This window comes from Cololabis saira, chromosome 7 (assembly GCF_033807715.1).
Source record: "Cololabis saira isolate AMF1-May2022 chromosome 7, fColSai1.1, whole genome shotgun sequence".
Classification (NCBI taxonomy): Eukaryota; Metazoa; Chordata; class Actinopteri; order Beloniformes; family Belonidae; genus Cololabis; species Cololabis saira.
In genome coordinates, this window is record NC_084593.1 from 24,212,594 (window position 1) to 24,237,633 (window position 25,040).

A 25,040-nucleotide genomic window follows, 5' to 3' on the forward strand; every position below is an offset into this window, starting at 1 on the left:
ACGGTTAAATTGACCTGATTCTCTACATTACGTTAATTTGAAGAAAAATGTGTTCCCTTATATTCTTTTGCATACCTATAACACCTTTCACTAATTAAGGGTTATATTGCATGGCTTTATTTCTTACTTTTTTAAATGTAACTTTGCATTGCTGCTTTAAACTTAAAATTTAAAGCATCACATCCTTCCACTGCTTCCAGTGCTGTTTTATGACAGGAAGAGGCAGTGTCATACAACAAAGAAATTCTTCCAATAACTTTTAAAAGTTAAGACTTGGTTTAAGAGTTTAGTTGCAGACGTGTAAAGTGTCGGAGCTGGAAATTTGGTTGTTCTGGTCAAGTTGGTTAAGGCTGTCACAGAGGAGAGTGTAATATCCTCAACTGAGTTGAGTTTATTTGTAATATCAACGTCTGTAAGCAGTGTTGGTGACAGTTGTGTGTAAATGCTGGATTGGTGAAGTGACTTTAGTAAAGTAAAGTCTTTATTATCATCATACATCCAGTGTACAACAAGACTGGGGCGTTCTCATTTGGTGCATTGACGTAAGATTAAAATGTTTTTCTTAAATCGAATAGCAGGATAAAAAAATAGATAGATAGATAGATAGATAGATAGATAGATAGATAGATAGATAATAATAATATCATTTGTAAATGTGGTGTAGTTAAAGTAAGCAGAGGGAGGAAGACAGCGTAGAAAACATCAGGTTCCTGGGCATCCACTTCATATCAGACCACCCTCCTGGTGAAGAAAACTCAGCAAAGCCTTTTCTTCCTCTGGAAGCTGAAGTTGTTTCCCCTACCAGCTGCTGGTGAACCTGTACAGATGTGGAGAGAGGATCTTCTGTTACTGAGTAACTGTGTGGTAGGCCAGCTGCAGGCCAGTATCAGCAATCCTCCCTCAGACTTGGACTCGGTGTGTGACTTAAACCACCAGGTCACAGGCTGTTTGTTGTCTCAATGTCACAACAGAGCTGCAGGACTGTAAAAAACAAACACAAAGGGACAGAAGAACAGGTTTTCCCCAGAGCTGTGACCTTCCCTCATACCTCCTGCACACATGCACCCAGGCAGGGTATAACAACACCTTACCTCCTTTAACACTTTATTTGTACTGAGGCACTTTGTTCAACAGATATTTCTAACTGCTACTCTGGGCTGCTACTTTTATTTTTTATTACAGAATGCCTTAAACACATTTTTGAGTGACCATTTGGAAATTATTTTTTATTATCTGTTTATTGTTGTGTACTGTTGCATGTCTGTGTTTGTTTTAAAACAGTCAGCAAACAGAAGAGTTTTGTCTGCTGCACAGTTAGAATGAAGTGCATTCCTTCAGTCATTAATCCGGATGATCTCATCTTTTCTATGACTCAGGGAAATTTTTACACATCAAAAGGAAACGCTGAAAGACATGAGAGAGAAAGGAAAAGAAAACAGAAAGCATTCCTTGTAATTCTGGTCCTTGTAGTTTGTATCTAATAGCATTTAAAAAATGAATCCAAAAGTGTAGTCCGTACAAATATAACAGGTGGAGCCCATTTTAATCAGCAGCCAGTGAATAGTTTTACACTTTGAGCTAATTTCTCCTTCATATTTTCTACTAAGGTGTAAAATATAGTAATAAATACTTCTAAGTCATTTTCAAAGAATGGCATTGCTGCTTTAAATGTAAAACCAGAGTACATCTTCCTCCTCTGGTTTCATTGCTGTTTTTATGAGTATAATAGGTATAAGTGTCAGTTTTGTACCATAACAACGAGCTATTCAGCATTACGGTAACATCTTTGGTTGTGTAACACTAATTTAAAGAGCTTTTTAAAGATAAAGACTTGGTTTCAAGCTGAATTGAGTGACTTTTCCAATACAGTTGTGGAAAGTTTTGAGTTTAGTTTTTAATTGTTATGGTTAAGATTTGGTCACAGAAAAGAGTATTATAGCCTCAGTGGAGGTGACCTCTCCCTGTACTATCCATCTGTGTGCGTCTTTAGTGTCAGTCGTGAGTAAAAGACACCCAAAACTACAAATCCTTGTCATTTTCTTGTTTGCATTACGTTATAGAAATAAAAATACACAAGACTCCTTGATGTTTGGAGTGACACATAAGTAACGTGCTGCGGCTCAAATCCACTATGTGCTAGTGTTTGGACAGAGCACAACGAGGACCAGGGTGGGAAAAGAAAACCATTACTCAGAGATCCTGTAGCTTACTTTATTTTTCATGATATAAAACTGAGTTAAAAAGAAACATTGAAAAATGTACAACATAGTCATAGTATATATATATATATCTACAAGACATAACAAAAGAGGATTCACATCCACAGAACATAATGCTGTGATAAAGTTGATGGACTGTAAGTCCACCTGAGAATAAATAGAAATAAATAGTTAACTTGTGTGTGCACGATAAAATGCACGTCTCTTGATGAACCAAAAGCTAAAGATGAAAGTTAGACGGCAGCGGTAGCAGAGGATGCGCGTTTGGATCTGAGGGTTTGCCGTTTCCTTCTGGAGCTGAAAACAAAGCAAACAGGAGTCTCATTAGACCGAAATTCTGACAGTCACACCTGAATATTGGTAATTGTCATAAGTGAAGAAGTGAAGAAGAAGCACAGATTTGTGTAATACTCACATTATCCCACTCACAATCTTCTTCACAGCCTTCGGCTTAGGATTCAGACAGTAACGCAGGCCGCTAGTCTCAGAAACACTAATGGGATGAAAAATAGAGATCAGTCCTGTTAAAACACTGCAGGTAATCAGACACACTCAGACACACAGAGCCAAGAGCATAAACGTTTTGTTTTAGTTGGCAATGAAAACTCAAAAACTCAAAAAACTCTAGTCCCATTACACATTTCATTACTGTGGTGTTTTATATCAGGTAGATTACATCTTCATCAATGAAATACACTAAGCACTGTATTTTTACATAACCTTTCTTATATTTACACAGATTGAAGTTGCATAACTTACACAATCTCAACTCTGTCACAGAAGACAGTTGCTGGGTAGATCTGGATGTCCTTTATGCGGTCCTTTGACATGAAGCCGTTCTTGACATTTTGACAAAAACATCTCTGTCCTGCTTCATTGACTGGAAAGAAAGACACACAAAAATGGATTAATCTCCTGACTTTTTACAACAGTGTTAAAAGTCATAATTCTTTCAATCATGAATAGGATTAAAAGCTTACGCAGAGCTTCGGAGATAAAGACCACAGCAGCAAGGAGCAGGAACAACCGTATCATGCTGGACATTGTTGGTTTCCTCTTTGGTCGAGATGAGCGTAGAAGTGAAAACGGGTGGTAAAGATAATGCGGCAAGAGAGAAGATCAAAGCAACTCAAAGAAATCAGCACTGTGAAGGACAGAGGCTGAGTTGGGTCTTAAATGCTGTCTTCAGTGGGCATATGTCATCATTCTTGTGACCAAGGGAAATTTTCTGATACAGAAAGTGAAACCACAAGATGGAAGGAAACAAAAGGGAAAAAACACTTATCGCCTACTCGCAGTCCACTCTGCTTTATTAGCACATATATTTTACTTCTTTAAAAAAAATAATTAAATAATGCTTTTAAAAATACTTTTCTTTTTCTCAAACTAACTTTGAGCCAGCCACGAGCTGAAAAGTACATAATTGAATTCATTCATGCCACTTTATTAGTATAGCAAAAGTTCACAACAAAAGTCACTTCTAGGCAATTTATACAGAAAACAAACAGTTTCACTGCATTTAATTAGGCACAATCCATTTCAGTTTGATGATATTGCATTTCAATTCAGTTAAGTTAATCCAAATAATGAAATAGCTCTGATAAAAAAATTAAAACGGCCTGATTATTCCCAACATGTTGCATTATATCTTCAGTCTGATGCAGTTCTTCATCTAAAAAAGTGTACGATGGCAGTGGGAAACAAAAAAAAACCTAATTAATAGGGGAAAAAAAAAAAAAACAACCGGACTCAGGAAGAGCAGCCACCTGACTCAGGCTAGTCGAAGGGTCTGAGATGGGAGAAAGAAGTTAACAAACACAGGAAGGTTATGCCAGGAAGAGCTGTCTCTGAGACACAAAAGATAAAAATACTGACTTCAGTAAAAATGACACATACATAGAAGAAGAGTAAAGCGAACAGAGTGAGGTAAGTGCATCATGGGAGGTCTCCTTTCTGTTGAGGTCTACAGCAGGAAGGGTTCAGGGTTCAGCCCTAATGATAAGGTTTACTAAAAGTGGATGTTTTAAGGTAGAAACTATGTCCACATCCCTAATCATGAACTGTGAGCTTTTTTCACAGATCTCTTTTGAGTCCTCATCAGAACTCTCACAGCAGCATCGTGGTTGAATTGGAGGCTTTTCAGGATAACTTGAGGACATGACATGAACAAGACTGTCCATTGTTGGAGTAACAAATTGAGGGATTAGTTTCTATTCATCATTCTGAGACAGGATCTTCTTAAGTCAAGCAGACACATTGCCAGATCTGCAGGATATAGGCTATATCATTTCTTTATTTGCTAAGAGTTATTTCCACTGAGGGAAAGTCGTTCCAGTGTTGAACCTGGATATTCCTACAGACTTTATAAAAATAGCCAACACTTCTGTGAGGTCACCTATAGAGTTCTGAAGAATGGCCTTGAAGACTGATTTCCGGGGCGGCGGTGATCACCATTTTGGCTGGAATTGCTACCTGTGCCCAACATCAGTTAAACCAAAAATGAGCAAATGGGGGGAACAGTCTTCACCGTAACTCTCTCAATCCTTGTTTTGGTTGTCGCTTCGGTAGAAACATCTGAGACAAGGATGATGGAAGTATTTGATCAGAAAAAATGAAGGGTAACATGAATTAATGTTATAGTTTTTTGCAACGTTTAGAAAAAATGTTTAGAGCAAATTGACTTAGAATAGACTGATGTGATCACATATGATAGTTGTAGTTGTCTTTAAGAGGACAGGGGGGGAGATAAGAGTGCACAAACTGTGCTATGATTCATTCTGAACATGATTAAATAAAAAAGAATAACAAACAACAATAAAAGGAAGGATGTACACATGCAGGCAGTAGTTGTTTTTTATTGCCCAGCAAGAGACATCTATGAGTTAAAAATATTTTTTACTAAAAATATTGTTATGCATGCAAATTTGTGTTCTGGCACTTTGTGATGTGTGGAAACATTTCCAGGGGCTCCTCGTTGCTCCACCGGATCCCTGTCATCTCTGTAAGCCCAGGCCTGCCCTCTCATTGGCTGTAGCTTGAACAGGGATTCCCCTGACAGATCCACATATTTGCCCAGGCTTGTGACTGGAATATAGATTTATGCTCATCTGGTTGATTTTTTTTTAATATTATTATTTTTTAAATTAAATACTTTTTGAAGATTTAGTTTTGGTTAGAAACATGAGTGAGAATAAAGTTTCTCCCGTAGTTGGGTAAAGTGTCTGTGTTGGGTATTGGTATAAGGTTGAGGTCACAAAACAGAGGATAATAGCTTTAAGAGAAGTCAGCCCCCCTATTCAAAGATGTGGTGATGGTTTGCTGTTGATGTTGTATTTTCTGACTCTGTGAGCAGCTTTGGCATAAAAAAGCACCTAGAAATGACCCAAACTCATATTTATGGCTCATAGTCTTAAGAATACGTATGTTGCAGCTCTCATCCACTAGATGGCACTGTTTTGATGGGGCAAGTATCAGACTTGGAACAGAAAACTTGATTTAGTTTTTTCTTTTATTAAACAAAACTGAGGCAAACAAAATCACATAAAAAACATACAACATTTAAATGTATCCACTAAACATAGCTGAACAATAACACATTATAGATTTGATGCTCTCAAGGTCTCCCTTAGCATAAATACAGTACTAATAAATAATATAACTATTTTAAATCCACATTTATTGAAGGTGCATTTGTCGAAAGGTCAGAGGTCAGACGAGTCTTTGATTCAACGAAAGGGGAGAATCAGATGCGAGGTGTGCTGGCGCTGGTTGAAGTGAAAGTCAAGGAAGTGGGCTTAGAGGTTTTTTGTTTCCCCCTGGAGATGATGCAAAGAAGAGAGGACACTCATTAGACAAGTTTTTGTTATCCGTCAAGTGAAAGTCTCAAACCTTCACATCGGCAAATGTGGCATAAGCGTATTGAATAAGAAGCGCAGATTTGTGGAAAACTCACAATATGCTAGTCACAATCCTCTTCACAGCCCTCAGCTCAGGATTCAGGCAATAACGCAGGCCGTCATTCTGGGAAACACTGTTGAAATAAATAAGGAAATGATTCAAATTAAAATACAAGAAATCAGACACACGCTTTAAACGGGTTACTGAAGGTGAAAGTGAGAAAAATGTGATCTGCCTTGAAATCTACTTTAAGCATATTTCACAATTTAACTTACACAATCTCAACTCGACTGCAAAAAACAGTTGCCGGGTAGATCTGGATGTCCTTTATGCTGGACTTGGACCTGATGCCGTTCCTGGCATTTTGACACAGACACGTCTGTCCTGCTTCATTGACTAGAAGGAAGAAGAAAAAAAGTGAGATTAATATCCAGATTTTACAACATTGTAAAAAGACCAACATTTATAAACAATAACAATTGTTCTAAGCTTACCTTGGGCTTCGGAGAAGCAGACCACGGCGGCCAGGAGCACACAGATCCAAACGAAGCTCGACATTGTTGGTATACTTTTTTTTTTCTCGATGGATATGACTGCTGAAGTGAAAGTGTGCGATAAGGTGATAATGCAGCAAGATGAGAAATCAAGATGTAAAGTAAGAGTGTTGACAGGAGCACTGTGAAGGACAGAGGCTGTGCAGCCTCTTAAATACTGTCATCAGCTGCATTGCTTATCTTTCCTTCCTCTGGGGGAATTTCTTTAAACTGGAAACTGAAAACGAAAACCACAAATGAAGAAGGAAAGTAAGACCCACTAATCCGATAGTACTCAAACTTTTTCATGCCCCCCTGGAGGATGCTTTATTTTCCATGCCCACAACACAACCACCCCCTCCCCCTCCCCACCCTGAACTATGTGAAACCTGCCGTGTGGTTTGAGATGCACTGCATTAATCTTCTTCTCTTTCACTTCTGCTCTTGTAAGCATGAATCTAATGGGGTTAATAATCCTCCTGTTACAACTTTGCCTTTTTAAAATAAAAACAAAACGATCAACAGCTTCTCTTATTAACATTGGTAAGATTAAAGTGATAATATGACAATGATTCACTTTTGTTATTAATTCCCATTTCTACCGACATGTTTACATTTGATAGGTAATAAAAGACACTTTTGGAATATAACGTTGTGACTTTGTGTTCAGGGTTGACAACGTCATCGTCTTACCTTTTTGAGGACAGTCAAGCAGAGAATTAAACAAGCTGTATGCATGTCTAAATAAGATTAAAACATGCAAATAAAATAACGAGTTCATCTTGAAGTAGCTTTGTTTAATTATTAACTCCCTATAATATCAGTGAGGATATCGAGTGAGGAGGATTTTCAGTTATCTTGCCATATTCTTCTCATCAACTGTCCGGCACTAATGCTGCTCTGTCATAATTGTAAATGATTATCTTTGATGAGCCCACAGCACCCATTTCTAAAAAAATGGGAGAATATTGACTCGCCTGACCATAGAGCATGTTTCCACCATTTGGCGATTTTCTCCAGATGCCTCCAAGCCCAAGCATGTTTAACACAGCCTCTTAACAAGGGAAACGTGCAGCTTCCATGTTGCACTGCAAAGATGTAAACAGCATTTCTGAATGAGTCTCCATATTGTAGTGGCAGAGAAAGGTTTCCCAAAGTAATCCCTAAACTGTACGGTTACATCAGAGGAAGACTATTCTTGATGCACTTCTGTCTGAGGTGTAAGGGATCACGGGTGTCCGTCCTGGGCTCATGCTGTTGCTCTTTATCCTCTGAAATTCCTCCAAACTCCTTGAGTTGTTCAAGTGCTGCAGAAGGAGAAACGAGCAAACTTCTTTCAATAGTCTGTGTAAAGGGCCTTTAAATGACTTTGCAGTGAATTGGCGCAAGATGTTTGTGAGTTGAATTCAATTAAACCGAATTTGAGAAATGTTGTTTTTAGGCTTTGAATGATTTTCTCATAGAGATGCTCTACCCAGCCTTTCATGGATACTGCTTTTGTACTACTCCATCATAGTAAATACCTGTTAACATCAATCATTTGAAAAAACACCATTATTTATACTTTAACCTCGAAACTAGTAATCCCTCCTCCTTTTTTTATGTTTTTTTTAATATATATATGTCTTTGACCTGAAATGCAGAATTGGTCATGTACTAACATGATACATTAGCTGACAAAAAAAGATCATGACACATTCGAGGGTCCTACTATCCACAGAGAAGTAAAAGTCAAAATAAGTGCGATGCGTCTGCATATTTCATACAACTTTTTCTGTATTCAACACATTGCATTCAACACATTGATCCACTGATTGTCCTTCTTATATTTCAGGTTGACTTTAAAGACGTTGAATGAGATTATTCCAGATATGAGTGGACCACGTTTCATTTGACATCTAAAAGTGTAGCGTGATCTTTGCAATACGCAGTTGAGTGATCTACAGTGGTTAACACCTTTAATGTTTGCTGCAACAAATGTGTGAAAGCTCTGATGAAAAACCAAAGGGAAGTTTTCATTTATTTCCACTGTTAGTTGTGAGGTGTTTGCACTTGACACTTGTGGTGTGAATGATCTTGTATTTCCACTGCAATGTAATGTTTTACTATATCAATTTCAGCTATGATTGTTTGATATGAACATATTATGTGATAGTAACACATATTAACACCTACCAGATATCTCACCTGATTTGATCTGATATGATCAGACGGTAGATCTGATAGATGAAAGTGGAGCTATCTGATGTGGTCTGGGGTACTGGTTTAAAGGAAATGTTTGGTTTCACTGGAAGTCATTCTTAAGTCAGTTTTTATCTGAGTTTCCCTTCTCAAAGTGAAAATAAAATGTGACCAGTTTTTATTCTCTTCTCCATTTTTGCACTCTATTTTCTTTCGTTACCATTTGCAGATCAGATGCAAGGAACTAAGTAAAGTTCAGAGAAAGAAAAATAAACTTGAGCTGGAAATCTCACTCTTTTTGAAATGTACTTAAAGCATTTCTACTAATAATTATGGATCATTTTCAAGCCAATTAGTGACCCCCTTGTGCACAAAAAAACAAAACAAAAAAAGAAAAGAAAACTTGTTCTTTTATTTTTTTCATCTCTACCTCTAAAACTTTAGCCATAAACCTTCAAAGAAATGCATTTATAATTAAACAAACTCAGAACTGAGTATCTGAAATCCACCTCAGTCACGGAGACAACTTCTGTATCACTTTTTCACAAGATTTCCAGATATTTGCGTGAAAACTCACATCAACAACTAGAAGATTCAACGTTTCATATGAAAATGTTTTGCACCTTTTTTTTTTTTTTATATATTTTTATCCCTGATTTTTTTCCCATTTTCATCACCTAGTGCTCCTACCTAAGTAACAGTCCAGGGCATTGCTCCCTCTACCAACCTCGGGAGGGCCCTGCACTGAGCTCAGGTCTCCTTAACCTGAGGAGTGAGCAGGCCGCATCTTTTCACCAGACAGGGTTGGGTTTCTCTGGCCGGACGTAGCGCGTGGAAGGATCATGTTATTCCGGCCAGATCTTCCCCACCCTATCTGGCGCCCCGGTTGGCCAGAGGGGGCATGTATAGCCCAGGACCTTCTTGCTGTGATACGGCTGCAATACCGTGCCCCTAATGTTTTGCACCTTGAAGAAAAAAAATATCACAACCCTTATATACAGAGATTCATAAGTCTGCAATGTTAAATGTGAGATATATCAAACTGCAAATACATTGAAATGCATCCATTCTAATTTAGGAAACAGGGGTTTCCCCTGACATTAAGGAATAGGGAAATTGACCTTTGTCTGTTAGTGTATACCACACAGACTCAACCGCAGAGATAAGGCCATCAGTAAGTGTCATTTCAGTGAAACTAAGAGTTTCTATTTATTCATGTCAAGACCTTGGCTCAACTTCAACTTCAACTTTCTTTTATTGCCACACGGCTAGGCCGGTGGAATTAGTTAATTGGCTATTGAGATCACAGTTTTTTTTTGCAAAGGTATGCTACAGTATCCTCCCACTATGTTTGATTCAAGTCAGCTGTCATTCTGCCAGACAGGCTACACTTTACAAGCGTAGAATATTTAATGTTTCTATTCTATTAGTATTTCATTTCAAATTCTGACAGGAAATATTGACAGATTAGTTCATGGAAACTCTTCTTTCCTGTCTTATTTGGGTCTGTTGGTTGGTTGAATGGGGGTTTAGGTGTGTGCAAGGGGATTGCCAACCACGCTTTTATTTAAAAGCCCTCGTCTTAGAGGGGAAATTTATGTTGTTGTTTTTTTTCACCAAAAATTAACACCACATAGTGTGACCACCATGCAGGAATGAACCGACAGGAAGAAATAACGTCAGAGGTGTCTCTTCCTCTGCTGGCTTGTCTGTGCAGCAAGACGTGGTTCCACTTCTCATTTCTGAGATTTCTCTGACTTCATGAAAAGCTGTGATGAAATTAAAAATGTATAATAATTCAAGAAAAACAAAACAACTGGTATGTGAGAACTTAAGAGAAGAAAAACAGAACTATAGATCCTGAAAAATCTTGACATGGCGTGCAAAGAAATCAAGAAAATGTTACTTTTAAATAATAAACAGCTTTAATTGTAAATGACTGGTTAGATTATTGTGCTTAGAGAGTTAAGAATACTTACTGCCACTTGGAGAAAGTGCAAAACGTTTTCTGAGTTTAGCAGTTTAGTCTTATTTGACATTTCAATGTTTGTTGTTGGTTTCATTTACGACACAGTGCTACGACACAGCTTTTTTTGATGAGTAAAGCAATAAAAAACAGTTAATAGTTCTGGCAACATGCAACTTACAGAAGAGATTAGTAAAAGCAGTTGTACTACTTTTACTACTCTCATCATCTCTCAACAGGAATTGTACAAATAAAGGTGACAACTTGCTGGTTCTTTAGCTCAGCTGTTTTATGAATTGTGAATCTTTGAATCTGAAATGGATTACCTGAATATGATTATTTGTTAAAGTTATTTGTTAAAGTAAATGCACAATTAAGGTGTATTTTAAAAGAAATAAACTATTTTTCATTCAGATTCAGCAAGGTGGTCAGTTTACCTCCAGATGGTGCAATTGACCCTCTCCCTCTGGTCCCTGACCTGGGGCAAGTTGAGACACAAGTGGACTTTTATTTAAGAAGTCATTTTCATCAATTAGCTGAGATCAAATATGTGTGGCAATAGCACTAACGCTATTTCTACACTATTTGAGGATTGACTCGAGAGCTTTTAAGGATTGACACGACTATTAAAGGAGCTTGAGGCAGGATTGAGGCAGGATTTATGAAAAAAATTCGCGTACGTTTTAAGTTTTCTAGTAATAATGTCAGATGAAGCGTTCCAAACCAAAAAGAATGAGCCCTCTAGTGTATCTCTCCGTTGCCTTGAACAGGCTGTGTGCTGCAAAATGCGCTGCAATTCGGGGCCCGAATTTCCCGCGCTGTCCTGCGGATGTGACGTCATGCACGTTCTCCCGTGCCGGCTTCACTGTTGGCTGCAGTACCCCCGACGGCCGTCGTGGCGAAGGGTGGCGCTAGAGAGTCTCATTTCTTAAAAGGAGCCTCATGCTCCTTTAACTAGTCCCAAAGTCATCTAACAAAATAACAGCCCTCCAACACCACCCTCCACCTCAGAAAAGTGTAATGAATAGTAAATGTTACTGATTTCAATTGTACTTAATTTGTAGATGAAACGTCAATTCTAAATATTAAAGATACACACAATCATCGACTTGAAATTGCATTATTTACCATTATAGTAGCCAAATGATACTGTATATCAGCATCACTGAAATGGAATAGACCTGAGGTTTAATCAATCACAACAATATGCAAATATTATTCAAAGGACAATGAATCCATACATTTAGTCAAACAAGACCATTATAAACACAATAGTGTAATTAAATACAGACACACATGCAGATGCACCAAAACATGGAATCAAATGTTAAATACAACTGGTTTACAAAACTGTACATTAACAAGAGGAAGAACCGGTGATCACAAGATTGTGTCACCTTGGTGTGTGCAACGGCATCTCAATTATCCGAATCCAAGACATGGCGAGACCGAGAGACCCAAGGCCGAGACAAGACCAAGACCACAAAAAAGTGGTCTCGAGAACTACCAGTCTATTGGCCAGTGGTCCAGTTAGTCAACTAGTAAAGGTCCTTCAATGATCCAAGGCGATAGTCACTTGACCATAGGAGCCAGCTGCTGCAAGAGGTAGAAGCCGATGAGCTGAAGACAGTCCACCTCCGTTGTCCTCTGGTTCCTTCAAACAGGAATGAAGGTAGCTGCCTCACGCTGCTTTGCTAAACCTTGTCCTCGAACCTTTCAGGCTTACTTCAAAAAATATTGGTCTCTTAGTGCAGTTAGCAGCACAACAGGTCATATTATTTTCAAAATAAAAATGACGACCCCCTGTTATTCACAGAAATCCAGTCAAAATAGTGCTAACGGCTAAATAGTTAAAGCGATAACAGCTAACCATTGGCTATAGCGAGACATCAATTAAAAAAAGAAGACAGAAATATAGGGCCGACCGATGTGGTATATGAAAATTCAAGGCCTGCCATCTTTCCTATTTTGCCTTGTGTGAAACCACCTACAATAAAGACTATTATTTTAATAGAAAAATCAAGTTAATTACATGTGGTTTCTATGACAGTAAATACATAGACTGTATTAAGATATAAGTCTGTATATATAAATCTATATCTTCGTTTCATATATATAAAATCTGGCTGCATCAACTGAGTCATGTTTTAATGTAAAACCTACAACGTTTAAGGATAACATTGTGACCACTGACAGATAACATAAGCAAACAAATCATCTTGTTACAAAGCAACTTTCTGCTGGAAAGAACTGTACCCCGGCATTCACACAAATATTTTTTGTCACCTTCCACCTACCTAAACCAATCACACCCCCCACATGAAAACATAATCATTAAAAAATCCCCTGACTTTATCATAATAAAAGAGCACAACAAAGAGTCTGAGGAGTTCGTTTGGTTTTCACAAACCTGAGACACCGGTCTGAGGGGACATGATGGCAACTGTGGGAAGCAAATACAGACCCCATTCCTCAACCCAAAGGATCTATTGCTAATGTGTTGGGACCACACGCTCCGGGACACCCTCAAATGTTCTTTGTAAAGTCCCTGACTGGTCAGAGCTCTTCTGGAGCACAAAAAAGGTCCTTCTCAATAATAAAGCCACTCTATGTAACAATGCAATTTCTGACCACATGGGGGCAGTATATCACACGCCAGTTCATTCTTTGCCAGTCTATTAAGATGTGAACAATTACACCTCTACTGGAACAAAGATTTGCTAGACTGTCCCTAATCATTAGCACAGTACACTCATTGGCTCTTTTGGCAGCATAGGACAGCGATGTGCCCCCGTGTGAACTGAGATGATATTGCTGCTTAGAGCGGCTTTAAGTGGGTTATTATAATATTGAGTGTGATCAGTATATAAATGTTCAAATTCTTTGAGGAAAGGTCCAAGGAGAAATAAAAGAAGCAATCTGCCTTTCTTGTTTATCTATTGAACATTGACCCACAAAACCCTTGACTTTAGTTTTCACTCATTTGAATATCTGACTCTCAATTCCTCAAACATCTTGTTGTGGTGCGTTGTCCGTCTGACCTTTTCTCTTGGTATTCGTCTTCATTTTCCCTTCAGTCTGCATACAGTCAGTTGGTTTCGATGGCTTTCTTTAGCTATCGTTATATATAATCAGGAATTATGAACTGAAGTGAAATGAAATTCATTGAATTATGAGTGGATTATAATTAAATGAATTGTTAGAATATCACTGATTATTACAGCATTGACCTAAACTGTATTTAGCTGGACTTGGTCTCTCTTTTCTAAAGAATAGATACTTTTTATATTAATTTATTTATTTATTAGAATAAACCAGAATCACCTAACTAAGGGCATTTGAATGGCAGCTGCTACATACCCTCTCAGTTCCTACAGACGCAGGAGGGAGCTGCTTAGTTTTTCATATAATCCATTTTTCTGCATATTGGCTTAAAGTGTCTTAAAAGAAAAAGGATATGGTGTAATATCGAAACTCTTACTGCACTCTTAGTGACACGTGAATGTGTTCCGTTTTTTACAGTGTAAAATACTTTTTCAAATGTCATCATCATGAAATCAAATTCTATGTTTAATTTTCAAATGTTCTGCCTTTTTTATGCTTCACATGGAAGAGCAAAGTCAAAGAAGAAAAGAAAAGTTGTTTTTTTGTCAATTATTTGCAGCTTAGCTGCTGTTAGGACAGGGTCTACAATACTGAGTTATTTAAAGTAATCACACTGAAATATCTAAGTGTCATAAAATAACGAGGGTTGTCCAGTTTAAAGGGGATTTCATATTTTAAGATGGATGAGGCTGGTTGTGCAAAGCATTTTCTAAAGTAGTCAACAGCCGAAGCCTGCCCTCTAGTGGTTAAGAGGCAAAAATATGTTATATCTTTCTGGTTAAAATCAAAACCTCACCGTGATCATGAGAGAAATCTTAACTGTAATGTTCAACAGTTAAATTCTGAATTGTATTTTTCTTGACTGATTGTTAACTTGTATCAGTGTGTCATCACTAGTCGGATGATGATGATCTTTGGATTTTCGCCTCCTCTCTTGTACTGTGTAGGCGCTTCTGTTGTTCCAGTGCAACATCAGATGACTGGCAACTTGCATGTGTGGGTTCAGTGGTGTCATCTTTCCTCAGCCTGTGTGCTCCTCCACAATTGTGTTTACCAGTGCAGGATCCCACGACAGTTACCATAGAAACTCCACTGCCTGGAACCAGCAGAGCTGAGAGTGGAGTTCATTTCTGAGGGGTTTCCACAGGCGAGGAAATACAAATTGGGGCTGAAAGCAAAACACTGATGGCGAAAAGTAAAAGGGCTGGTTTGATCAGAGTAATTCAATTCACAAAACACTGGGAGATAAAAACAAAAAACAAAAACAAAACAAGAGTTACAGATTTGGTCTCTTTAATGACTTTTTATGGTCACTAACAAACATCAATAGAGGAAGGATTATGTAAAAACTGGAGAACATTTATATCATGTCACAGATGGGCAATCATGATTCTATTTACTTGCCTTTGTATATTTCAAACATGTTTTTCCTACATATTTTATAACACCAATGCCTCATGCCTTGACACAAATATATTAGGAGGATATATTCTGGGGAATGTCACCATGGCTGTCTCCGTGCTTCTTATACCTCAGCAATAGCAGGCAGCATACAGGCTCTTAAGCGTGTTTCTCTCCAAGCTGACCTGCAGTCAGAGATCCAACGGGAGATGAGGGAATGTTTCACAACCGGATTCAGTTTCTCACCCTCTGCTACTCTGTCTTTTGGGCAGGCTCTCCCGATGACCTCCGACCCGGAGAAGCTGTGTTTCGGGGAAACATTTGGAACTGAAATATTGGTGTTGGTCTGTATTTCTGGGCAGCTGCTCTTTCGATGGCATGGGATATCTGCATTTGAAGCGTGAGGGATGCTGTTTGCTCTGTTGCTCCGCCATACGCTTCCATGCTGCCTTGCAAACCTTCCCTCACCCGTTCCTGAGAGTGCTGAGATGTTGTTCTGGTGTCCGTAAAGATACTCTAAAGGGTCAGAGTTGCCATACAGCAACTCCTCATTCAGTTCTTTTTTCTCATCCTGAAGCACATGATTGGTTTGTGGCTTCTCTTTTAAGTTGAACTCAAAAGTGTTTAATGTAGTCCTGATGAGCCGTGACGGCCTCAGCCTGTGCTGCGCTGTGTTTTCCTGCCGTGTGTGGAAGCTGTCGGGGGAAACGTCTCTGGCAGGGAAAGTGGGGCGGGCCAGGTGGCAGATGGAGAGGAGGTAGTCCTCCGATGAGACCGCCTGGCTGTGATTGCTGAGGAGAAGTGTGTTGGCCTCATTCAAATCCTTCACCGTCTCCTCCGCACCCTCTTTGATCGTTGGCAGAGTGAGTCTCCTCTTGGACAGCAGTCTGGACCGTGGCCGCATAGCTGAGGAACAAACCAAAGGGAGGTCATTTCTAAAGCTCACGCAACCTTCAAATCCTTCACAACTGTGCAGCCAGTCTAGTTTGGAATACAACAGCCTCAAGCAAGAAGGCAATTTTCCCATGAATCTTTCACTAAATTTACCCAACCTATTGGAAAAAACTTTAAGAGATCAAATAATAAGGAAAAACAACAACAAAGGCTATAACTGCCAGACTGTTGTTTACTAAAAAACATCTTCCATCTGCGCATTGAAATATACAATGTCAATGCAAGAAAACACTTGATAGCCTACACAGCATTTTCTTTGAATGTATGTATATATATATATATATATATATATATATATATATATATATATATATATATATATATATATATATATATATATATATATACGGTATATATATATATATATATACATATAAAAATATATAATAACTAACAGAATACATTGTTGAGAAGCTGAATGGAGTAAAAAGCAAAAAGCCTTTATTTTGATGAAATGCTTGTTTTCAAGTAAGCTTTTTAGTCAAGAATCTCTTCAGACTAATCTGTTTCTTCAGTGACTGAATGCTGCTCACCAGATACATAACAGCTTGTTGCCTATGTTTCAAAACACAACCATCCCCCGACTGTATCAATCAAATTAAACATAAAGACTCCCTGTCCTCCTCCTGACTCTCATCTTCCTCGTTTTAGGCTTCATTCCCATGCTTACTTTGGAGTGGCTGCATGACCAGCCCAAAATACAAACAATCCCTGCAAGGAGTAGCAAGAGGCTCTGTAAATAGATGGCTATTTCAAATAATATTGCAGTCACGTAAAGCCACAGAATGTGTCAGTCTGTATTTTTTTTATGCAACCCCATATTGTCATAACCCCGAGCATAACCCACAAAGTATTTTTGTCTCAGACTCCATGCCAAAAATAGAGTATGGCAAACCAAAATGCCAGCCTCTCCCAGTTTCTTCCAAGGTGTAACCATTGCTAAATTTAGCTCAGCCCTTGGTATACAGCATCTAAAAATGGCTCCACGGCAGCAGCTCCAGGCTGAAGCACAAAATAGGTGCTCAGTGTCTTTTTTATCTCATGCATTTTCAATAATTATGCAACAATCTTGCACAATTTACTGTCACACTTACCTGCTTATAGATGCTCTTTGTTGTTTTCACTTGTTCTTCTCTTGCAATTTCAAAAATCAGCTTGCATCAGTGTGATTTATTTTGCTTTTGAGCCTATGTTTCCCTCCAGTGATGCCGCTCTGTAGCTTCAACTGTCTCTGACCAGAGGCAGAGGTAGAATAGAGTTTTATCTCCTCCTCACATCCCTCCTCCTCCTCCTTTTCCTACTGCACTCTCTCTCTCCCTCTATAGCTTACTTTTGGTTTGCCCTCCTTCCCTGGTTCTAAAAATAGACCCAGCATCCATTTCCTCAACCCCAGTACTGTCTCTGGCCGACTGCACTGATGTGGACAGAAAAAGAGAGGCAGCAGTAAGATCAGAAGAGATGGGGAAACAAAGAATGAAGGTGCATTAACAAAACAAAACAAAAAAGAACAAAAAAGAAAATACGAGTAAAAATATATACACAGAGGGAAAGAGATTATTATTCTTTGAGGAAGCCCTAGAAGCCCTAAAAAGATACATTTGTCAAAATGAGTATGTAAAAACAGAAAAATGCATACTGTAGACTAGAGCTTTAAAAATTTGATTTGGCTGTTAAAAAGCAGGGAATGCACAATATGCAGATTCACTGATGAGCATGTGAGAGCTTGGCACGTGCTCACTTCTTCTGAATGTTTGTGTGTGTGTGTGTGTGTGTGTGTGTGTGTGTGTGTGTGTGTGTGTGTGTGTGTGTGTTTGTGTGTGTGTGTGTGTGTGTGTTTGTGTGTGAGTGAGTACAAAACAACAGTGATCTTCCTGTAAGGCTCCATATATAGAAAATGAGTCACCAATACCTCCTGGGAGAAGCTTTTCATGAGCTTATAAAACATCAAACAGTTGTTTTATAAAAACACAAACAACTCTTTACTATGTGTGTTATAAATATATTGTGTTAAACCTTCAGGTACAAAAACCCTTATGTGTATTAAGACTTAGAAACCACAAAAAAATAAAATAAAATGGGTATGTATATATATATATATAAGATAAGATAAGATAAGATATCCTTTATTTTCTCCCTCAGTGGGGAAACTTATTTGTTGTCAGCAGTACACACATATAGGGGAGGGGTAAAAAGACTGAAAAGTCAGAAATAAAAAATATATAAAAAAATACAAAAGATACGTATAAAATATAAAATATGAACACAGGATATGAACAGTACAGTTAAACAGTGCAGAGAAGCAGGAGGAGTGTTGTGAGGTAGATTGGCAGATTTTGCACATCTTATGTTATTGCACATATTATTGTCATATTATTGTCCACTGGCTACTGAGAGCAGGCCTGGTTATATAGTCTGATGGCAGCGGGGAGGAAGGACCTGCGATGCCTCTCGGTGGTGCATCGTGGGTGACTAAGCCGGTCACTGATGGAGCTCTCCAGGGCTCTGACAGTCTCATGAAGGGGGTGGGAGACATTGTCCATGATGGAGGACAGCTTAGCCACCATCCTCCTCTCCCCCACCACCTCCACCCGGTCCAGACTGCAGCCCAGGACAGAGCCGGCTTTCCTCACCACCTTGTCCAGTCTCTTCCTCTCTGCTGCAGTGATGCTGCTGCTCCAGCAGACCACACCATAAAAGATGGCCGACGCCACCACAGAGTCATAAAAGGTCCTCAGGAGGCCGTCCCTCACTCCGAAGGACCTCAGTCTGCGCAGCAGGTGGAGTCGGCTTTGGCCCTTTTTGTATAGGGCCTGGGTGTTAACAGTCCAGTCCAGTTTATTGTTCAGGTGAACACCCAGGTACTTATAAGAGTCCACAATCTCTATGTCCTTTCCCTGGATGTTCACCGGCGAGGGGGGGACTTTGCGCCGGCGGAATATATATATATATATATATATATATATATATATATATATATATATATATATATATATATATATATATATATATATATATATATATATATATATATATATATATATATATATATATATATGTATATATATATATATATATATATATATATATATATATATATATATGTATATATGTATATATATATGTATATATGTATATATGTTTAAGGTTCTTACCAGCATGGTATTAACCATTAATATATATGCAGACAAGGGAAGACAAAAAAAAAAAAAAGAAACCACAAATAAACTTTAGCAAAGACCGTAGTTACAGAATTTCTGGGAAGTGATTGATCACAATTTACCACCAAAAAGCATCTCCAATGGTGGTGGCCCAATATGCTGTTTTTTGTTTTGTTTGGTTATTTGCTTGTGTTAAACGTAATGAAACTAATATTTGGCAAATATAACCTTGGATGATCAACAGCATATACCTTGCTACCTTGCTTTCATTTTCATTCTTTCATTCTTTAATTTTTCTGCTATTCTGATGTGAGTTTGCTGGTGGTCCTTGAATCTTTGTTTGTTGCATGACCCAGTTTCAACCACGTGTTAGCTGTCAGACAGATGACCTCACATTTCCCTCGAGAATACTCCAGTATACAAAAGAGTTCACGGTCCACTCAAAGACAACAAGGTGTCCTCTGTCCACAGCAACAAAACAAACCTCAAATCCTCCCTCCTGGTGGGTTTGAGAGTTTGTATGAGGTGTTTACCCTGCAGTGATCGTTCAGTTTTAACTAAACATGATTAGGGCCAAAGACTTCCCCATCTGTCCATAGGACGTTGCACCAAATGTCTTGTGGTTTGTTCAAATGCAGTTTAAATAACCTCAGTTGCAATCCCATGTTGTTTTCAGATAGAAGAAGGCTTTCTCCAGGAAACTCTTCCAACCAGCCATACTTGTTATCGTGCTGTCATGGATTTATGAAGTGGCGTCTGAGATGTAATTCTTGGGTCTTTGTATATTTCTCTAAGTACAGATTGGTCTCACCTTGGGGGTAATTTTACTGTGACTTCCGGTGCTGAGATGATTTTTAATTGTCTTGTATACTTTGTTCTTGTGAATCTTTCTCTGTGGAAACCGTTGGATTCTTCTTTTTGATGTGTTGCAACATCTGCTTCTCTAAGATCATTGCTTATGTTTTGTCCTCTTGATGTTATGTTTATTCACTTGAATTCTGAAGTCAAGAACACTGGAAAAAAAATTACTTTTTTTTGTGCATTTTTCTGAATTTATAGAAGTCTGCACACCTGCTGGTGATCGCATCCTTAAAGGGGACATATTATGGCATTTAATGTATATTTTAAACAGGCCTTGAATGTCTTAAAAACAATCTAAAGCTTGTTTTTTCTACATAAATCAGAAATTCAGTCTCTGGGCCATGTTTTTATTTTTCTAATTCTAATTTTCTAAAGCCTTTTTCTGTGATTCATTTTCAGGGCGGGGGGGGCTATGATAATGAGGCTCTGCGCTGATTGGCTGCTTGAATGACGTGTAGCAAGGGAGGAGACAAAGCGTCGGTCCGGGCAGAAGAGCAGCGGCTGCGTAGCAAAGCGTGTCCACGGTTCTGCGTTAAATCGACACATACCCTACGCCGTAGGCTCTGCGTTGGTGTAACGCGGAACCATAAATCAGCCTTTAGTCACCTCGTCTTCAAACAGGAAGATTGAATTTAATTCTAAACAGTTACACCACAGTTATTTACTCCGATTCCTCATCATTTCACTTCTTATGTTACAAGACAAATGAATCATGTTAACTGTAAAGAAATCACAACACTGAATTTTCACAAATGGCAACTTTATTGTTAAAATATATAAATAAAATGTATGCACTATTGCTGGCTCAAGGAAGGACCGCGCATCTTCTGAATGTGAACAGCTCCAGGTGCTTGAAAGATCTGAAACCACAGAAGAAAAATGTATTACGGTACTAATAGAGCCCCGAGCCCGGGGCTCCTCGACCGTCCGGTCCGTGAGCAGCCCCCGCAGCTCCGTATGCGGCGCCGGGGCTCCGGAGCTAAGCTAAATACTTAGCCCATGCAAAGATCATACAAATATAAATAAACTTAAAAAAAAGGAACATACCGCTGACTCGTGTGCAGTTACCGGGTCCGTGCTGTGGGAACTGATCCTTTTATGAGGGTAAATGTCGATGCAAAATCTCATTTCTACTCTCCCTCGCTGTTACAACAGCCACCGCTGCTGAACAATGGCGGACGCTCGAGCCGACAGAGAGCTGGTTGTGGGCGTGGTTTCAGTAGCGGAAGCCGAACCTCTGCGCCTCGGGTGACGTCACCCTAGGCGCAGATTCTCATCGGCTCAAAAAAAATCGTTGTCACCCTAGGCGCAGATTCTCATCGGCTCAAAAAAAATCACGTGACACTGGGGGATTCTGTAAGGCGGGGGTCAGAGAGCTTGCAGAAATTCATGGTATTTTGTCTCCCCTGTGCTGGCAGGGTGAGGGGAGACCACTGTATATATGTTAAAACAAGAAAAAACTTGTCATAATGTTTCATAATATGTCCCCTTTAAGAGTCGATAGTTGAAACTTACCTGCTTAAATCCTATGAAAGCAGAGAGGGGGTCTTTAGTATGTCCTACATGTTTTCTATTTCTTGTGGGCCTTTTTTTTAACTTAAAAAGGACACAGTAAATAATCCATATACTAATAATAAGACCCACTATGGATTCGTTGATCTTTATAATTTTTTGCTACTGAGTTTTGTTTATGAATATTTTGCAGAAATGAATGCTCATATTAAGAGAGTTTCATAAGTAAAATTACTATTTTGTAATCTGAATAGCATGTGATGCAATAGAAACAATGTTTTTTTAATCCATTTACTCATATTACATTTCTACTGATCGTGGACGAGATCTCCACTTCATTCAGTGGCTTGTTTCTGTAGCCGTCATGGGCATGACATTATTGTTCACATAACACTTGGCATATTCTTCTAGAAGGCATGTGACTCATTTTTTGAAAAGGCACAGATCAGAAGGATTTTCAGGCTTCTGAGAATGAAGTCATGGGTTTGTGGAGAATGGTATAATTTGATATGATCAGACATGATCTCTGAGCAGAAGCAGGAAATCTGGGATTCTCTTTTTGCAGATTTGACAAATAGCTTCTGTTGTGATGTTTATGAAATTAGAGTTAATCATATTGTAAGTAAATCTAGGTCTCACATGTCGTCAGAACGTGGCTCTTAAGTTTCAGCCCAGAACACATAATATCCTTGGTAATGCCGGTGGGGATGTCCATATTGCCCCTCGTGCAGGAAAGCTGGAGATCCTTTAAATGTGCTGTTTCTTCTTTGAGCTAACCCAGCAAGATGTTAATTTAGGTGGAGGTAAAATTGAGGAAGATGGATAACTGTACTCTGGCCTGGGTGTGAGATATCGCAGGACCCTGCAAATCTGAATCGCTCATTGGCGCGTACATATCAACATTCACATAAAAGTGGACTTTACAACGTGATCCAGGCACGACAGAGAAATCCAACAAACTAGGTCTTTACATACTAAAGACTAATTTTCAAATATAGGCAACTGTGAAAAAGTCTCAGAAAATGTGTGTTGGTTTTCACTTGTAAATCCTGCATTTGTGGGGGGACATGAATCCCTGATCCCCAAACCTGAAAGAATCAAATCCTAGCAGTAGGAATCACAGGTCATTTACATAAATTATTTATTGAATCCCATCCTGTAGGCTACAATGTAACACGCACAAACCTATTGGAATTGGGAAACCCACTGACTTGCCTTAATCCACAGACACTTAAAGAGCATTTGTCTACATGAAATCTTCTAAAACAAGAGTATTTTAACAGAGGAACACAGCAGTCGAACATTCAATTCAATTCAATTCAATTTAATTTAATTTAATTTAATTTAATTTAATTTAATTTAATTTAATTTAATTTAATTTAATTTAATTTAATTTAATTCAATTCAATTCAATTCAATTCAATTCAATTCAATTCAATTCAATTCAATTCAATTCAATTCAGCTTTAAAGACACTTCAAAAGCAGAATTAAACTCCAAATTATCACAATAGAGTCAATTAAAACACTAATGATAATTGCTCAGATAAGAGAACCAACAACTTGCATCAAAACCTTTCTTCGATACAATCCCCTGCCCTGAGCAAGCACCAGGTGACTGTGGAAAGGAAAGAAACCCTTTACTAACAGGAAGAAAACTCTGCAGATTGTTGCTCTGTGGTAAGAGAACCAATCTGCATGAGCAAATTCTGTTTTTATGAAAGGAAAGTTGTTCTGAAAAAGCATTGGTATGCCAGCTTTTTCAAAACTCTTCTTTTTTGCTTAGTTACGCAATTCTTAAAATGGCAGCGAGGTCTATTCAAGGCAAGTATATGACTGATTAAGTACATTTTAACCTTTATAAGTGAGGAAAAGCATAACCTTTAGCCATTTAAAATAAAGCAGACATTGCTATGCCACGTGATGACCCATGTTGTGAGTCATGTTGTGAATGAAAGCCTGAGACCCAGTGAGTGTGCAGTTTGCAAGTTTCTTGGCGCCTCGGGTAACTTTTAACTTTGATCTCAGCAGCCAACTTTTTTACAACTAATATTCCTGGAATTTAGATGTTATATCAGATCAGTTCATATACATATATATTCATATATATATCATGTATCATGTGAATTATCATGTATGTATATATATATATATATATATATATATATATATATATATATATATATATATATATATATATATATATATATATATATATATATATTTATATATTGTTCATTTAAAGTTGTATTTGCTTAATTTTAAGGATTTTAAGGCTATCAGATTATTGTTACCATTTTTTTTTATTGTTTGTACACTTAAAAGTATAGAATTCAGTACTAACTTACATACATGACATGATTGGATGAAGGATGTGGGACAAAATTAGAAGTAATTAGAAGCCCGTGGAAGTTTTATCCTTCCTAAGCAACGTCTGATCTGGCCGAGGGTAAACCTCTGCTGCTATCGGACAGGCAAGATGTGGGAAACGAGTTGTGGAAACGAGAAGTCACCAACATATTAATACAACTGCTGGGACGGTTTGAAATCACCATGACACGGTTAACATCCCTGGTGCCTTAGCAACCAGCCCACTTGAGCGGATGCTGTTCATACAATCTTGGCTACATAAGCTGCTGAATTGGCTTCTTATTTTCTTGGAGGATTGGAGCCACGTGCATCGTGTTACTATGGACAGCTGACATGAGATCAGCAGATACACAGGTTACAGAAGTTTTTCCAAAACCCTGAGCTGTGTTGTGCTTTCATTGCACATTTACAGACGGAGAAAAAAAAGCAAATAAACATATAAATGCTTTGAGTAATGTTTTCATATTTGATAAAGAATTCAGCAGCATAGTTAGACTGTTGAGACTGTTGTGACAAGACTCATGACATGTTTTTGTCTCCAGAGAAGACACATGGACCAAAAAACTCATCACGCAAGAGAGCATTCACAGTACAGTGTACACAGTACCCTGTACTGTGCATACGCAGTACAGTGCATACAGAGGATGTACAGTACAGTACAGTACATCCTCATGTATAATCTTCCCCAAGGTATTTGTATTTAGTAAGCACTACTGTATTTCTGTTATTCATAACTCAATTCACCTTCTAATGAGACATTGTTTTATTTGATTTCATTTCTATCACTCCAATTGATGGAAACATGCTTCATGCCACATTATTTATTTCTGAGAATTTCAAAAGTTGGTCACGAGTTTGATTTGGAAGTTTAGGCAACACTGCTAA

General features: G+C 38.3%; 3 protein-coding genes across 3 annotated transcripts; all 3 read right to left on the reverse strand.

Moving 5' to 3' along the window:
* Positions 1-2,237: 2,237 nt before the first annotated feature.
* Positions 2,238-3,352, reverse strand: LOC133447555 (C-X-C motif chemokine 10-like). Its single transcript, XM_061726258.1, has 4 exons — positions 3,200-3,352; positions 2,979-3,099; positions 2,635-2,712; positions 2,238-2,516 (listed from the first exon to the last, which is right to left on the reverse strand). The coding sequence occupies exons 1-4, from the start codon at positions 3,261-3,263 to the stop codon at positions 2,453-2,455; spliced, it is 327 nt and encodes a 108-aa protein (XP_061582242.1). The 5' UTR covers positions 3,264-3,352; the 3' UTR covers positions 2,238-2,452.
* Positions 3,353-5,729: 2,377 nt separating this feature from the next.
* Positions 5,730-6,786, reverse strand: LOC133447556 (C-X-C motif chemokine 10-like). The gene is made up of 4 exons (XM_061726259.1): positions 6,611-6,786; positions 6,392-6,512; positions 6,172-6,249; positions 5,730-6,034 (listed from the first exon to the last, which is right to left on the reverse strand). Exons 1-4 carry the CDS (start codon positions 6,672-6,674, stop codon positions 5,962-5,964), a joined length of 336 nt encoding a protein of 111 aa, XP_061582243.1. The 5' UTR covers positions 6,675-6,786; the 3' UTR covers positions 5,730-5,961.
* An 8,397-nt stretch (positions 6,787-15,183) lies between these two features.
* Positions 15,184-17,491, reverse strand: si:dkeyp-72g9.4 (uncharacterized). The gene is made up of 2 exons (XM_061726260.1): positions 17,351-17,491; positions 15,184-16,208 (listed from the first exon to the last, which is right to left on the reverse strand). Exon 2 carries the CDS (start codon positions 16,204-16,206, stop codon positions 15,427-15,429), a length of 780 nt encoding a protein of 259 aa, XP_061582244.1. The 5' UTR covers positions 16,207-16,208; positions 17,351-17,491; the 3' UTR covers positions 15,184-15,426.
* Between the last annotated feature and the right edge of the window lie 7,549 nt (positions 17,492-25,040).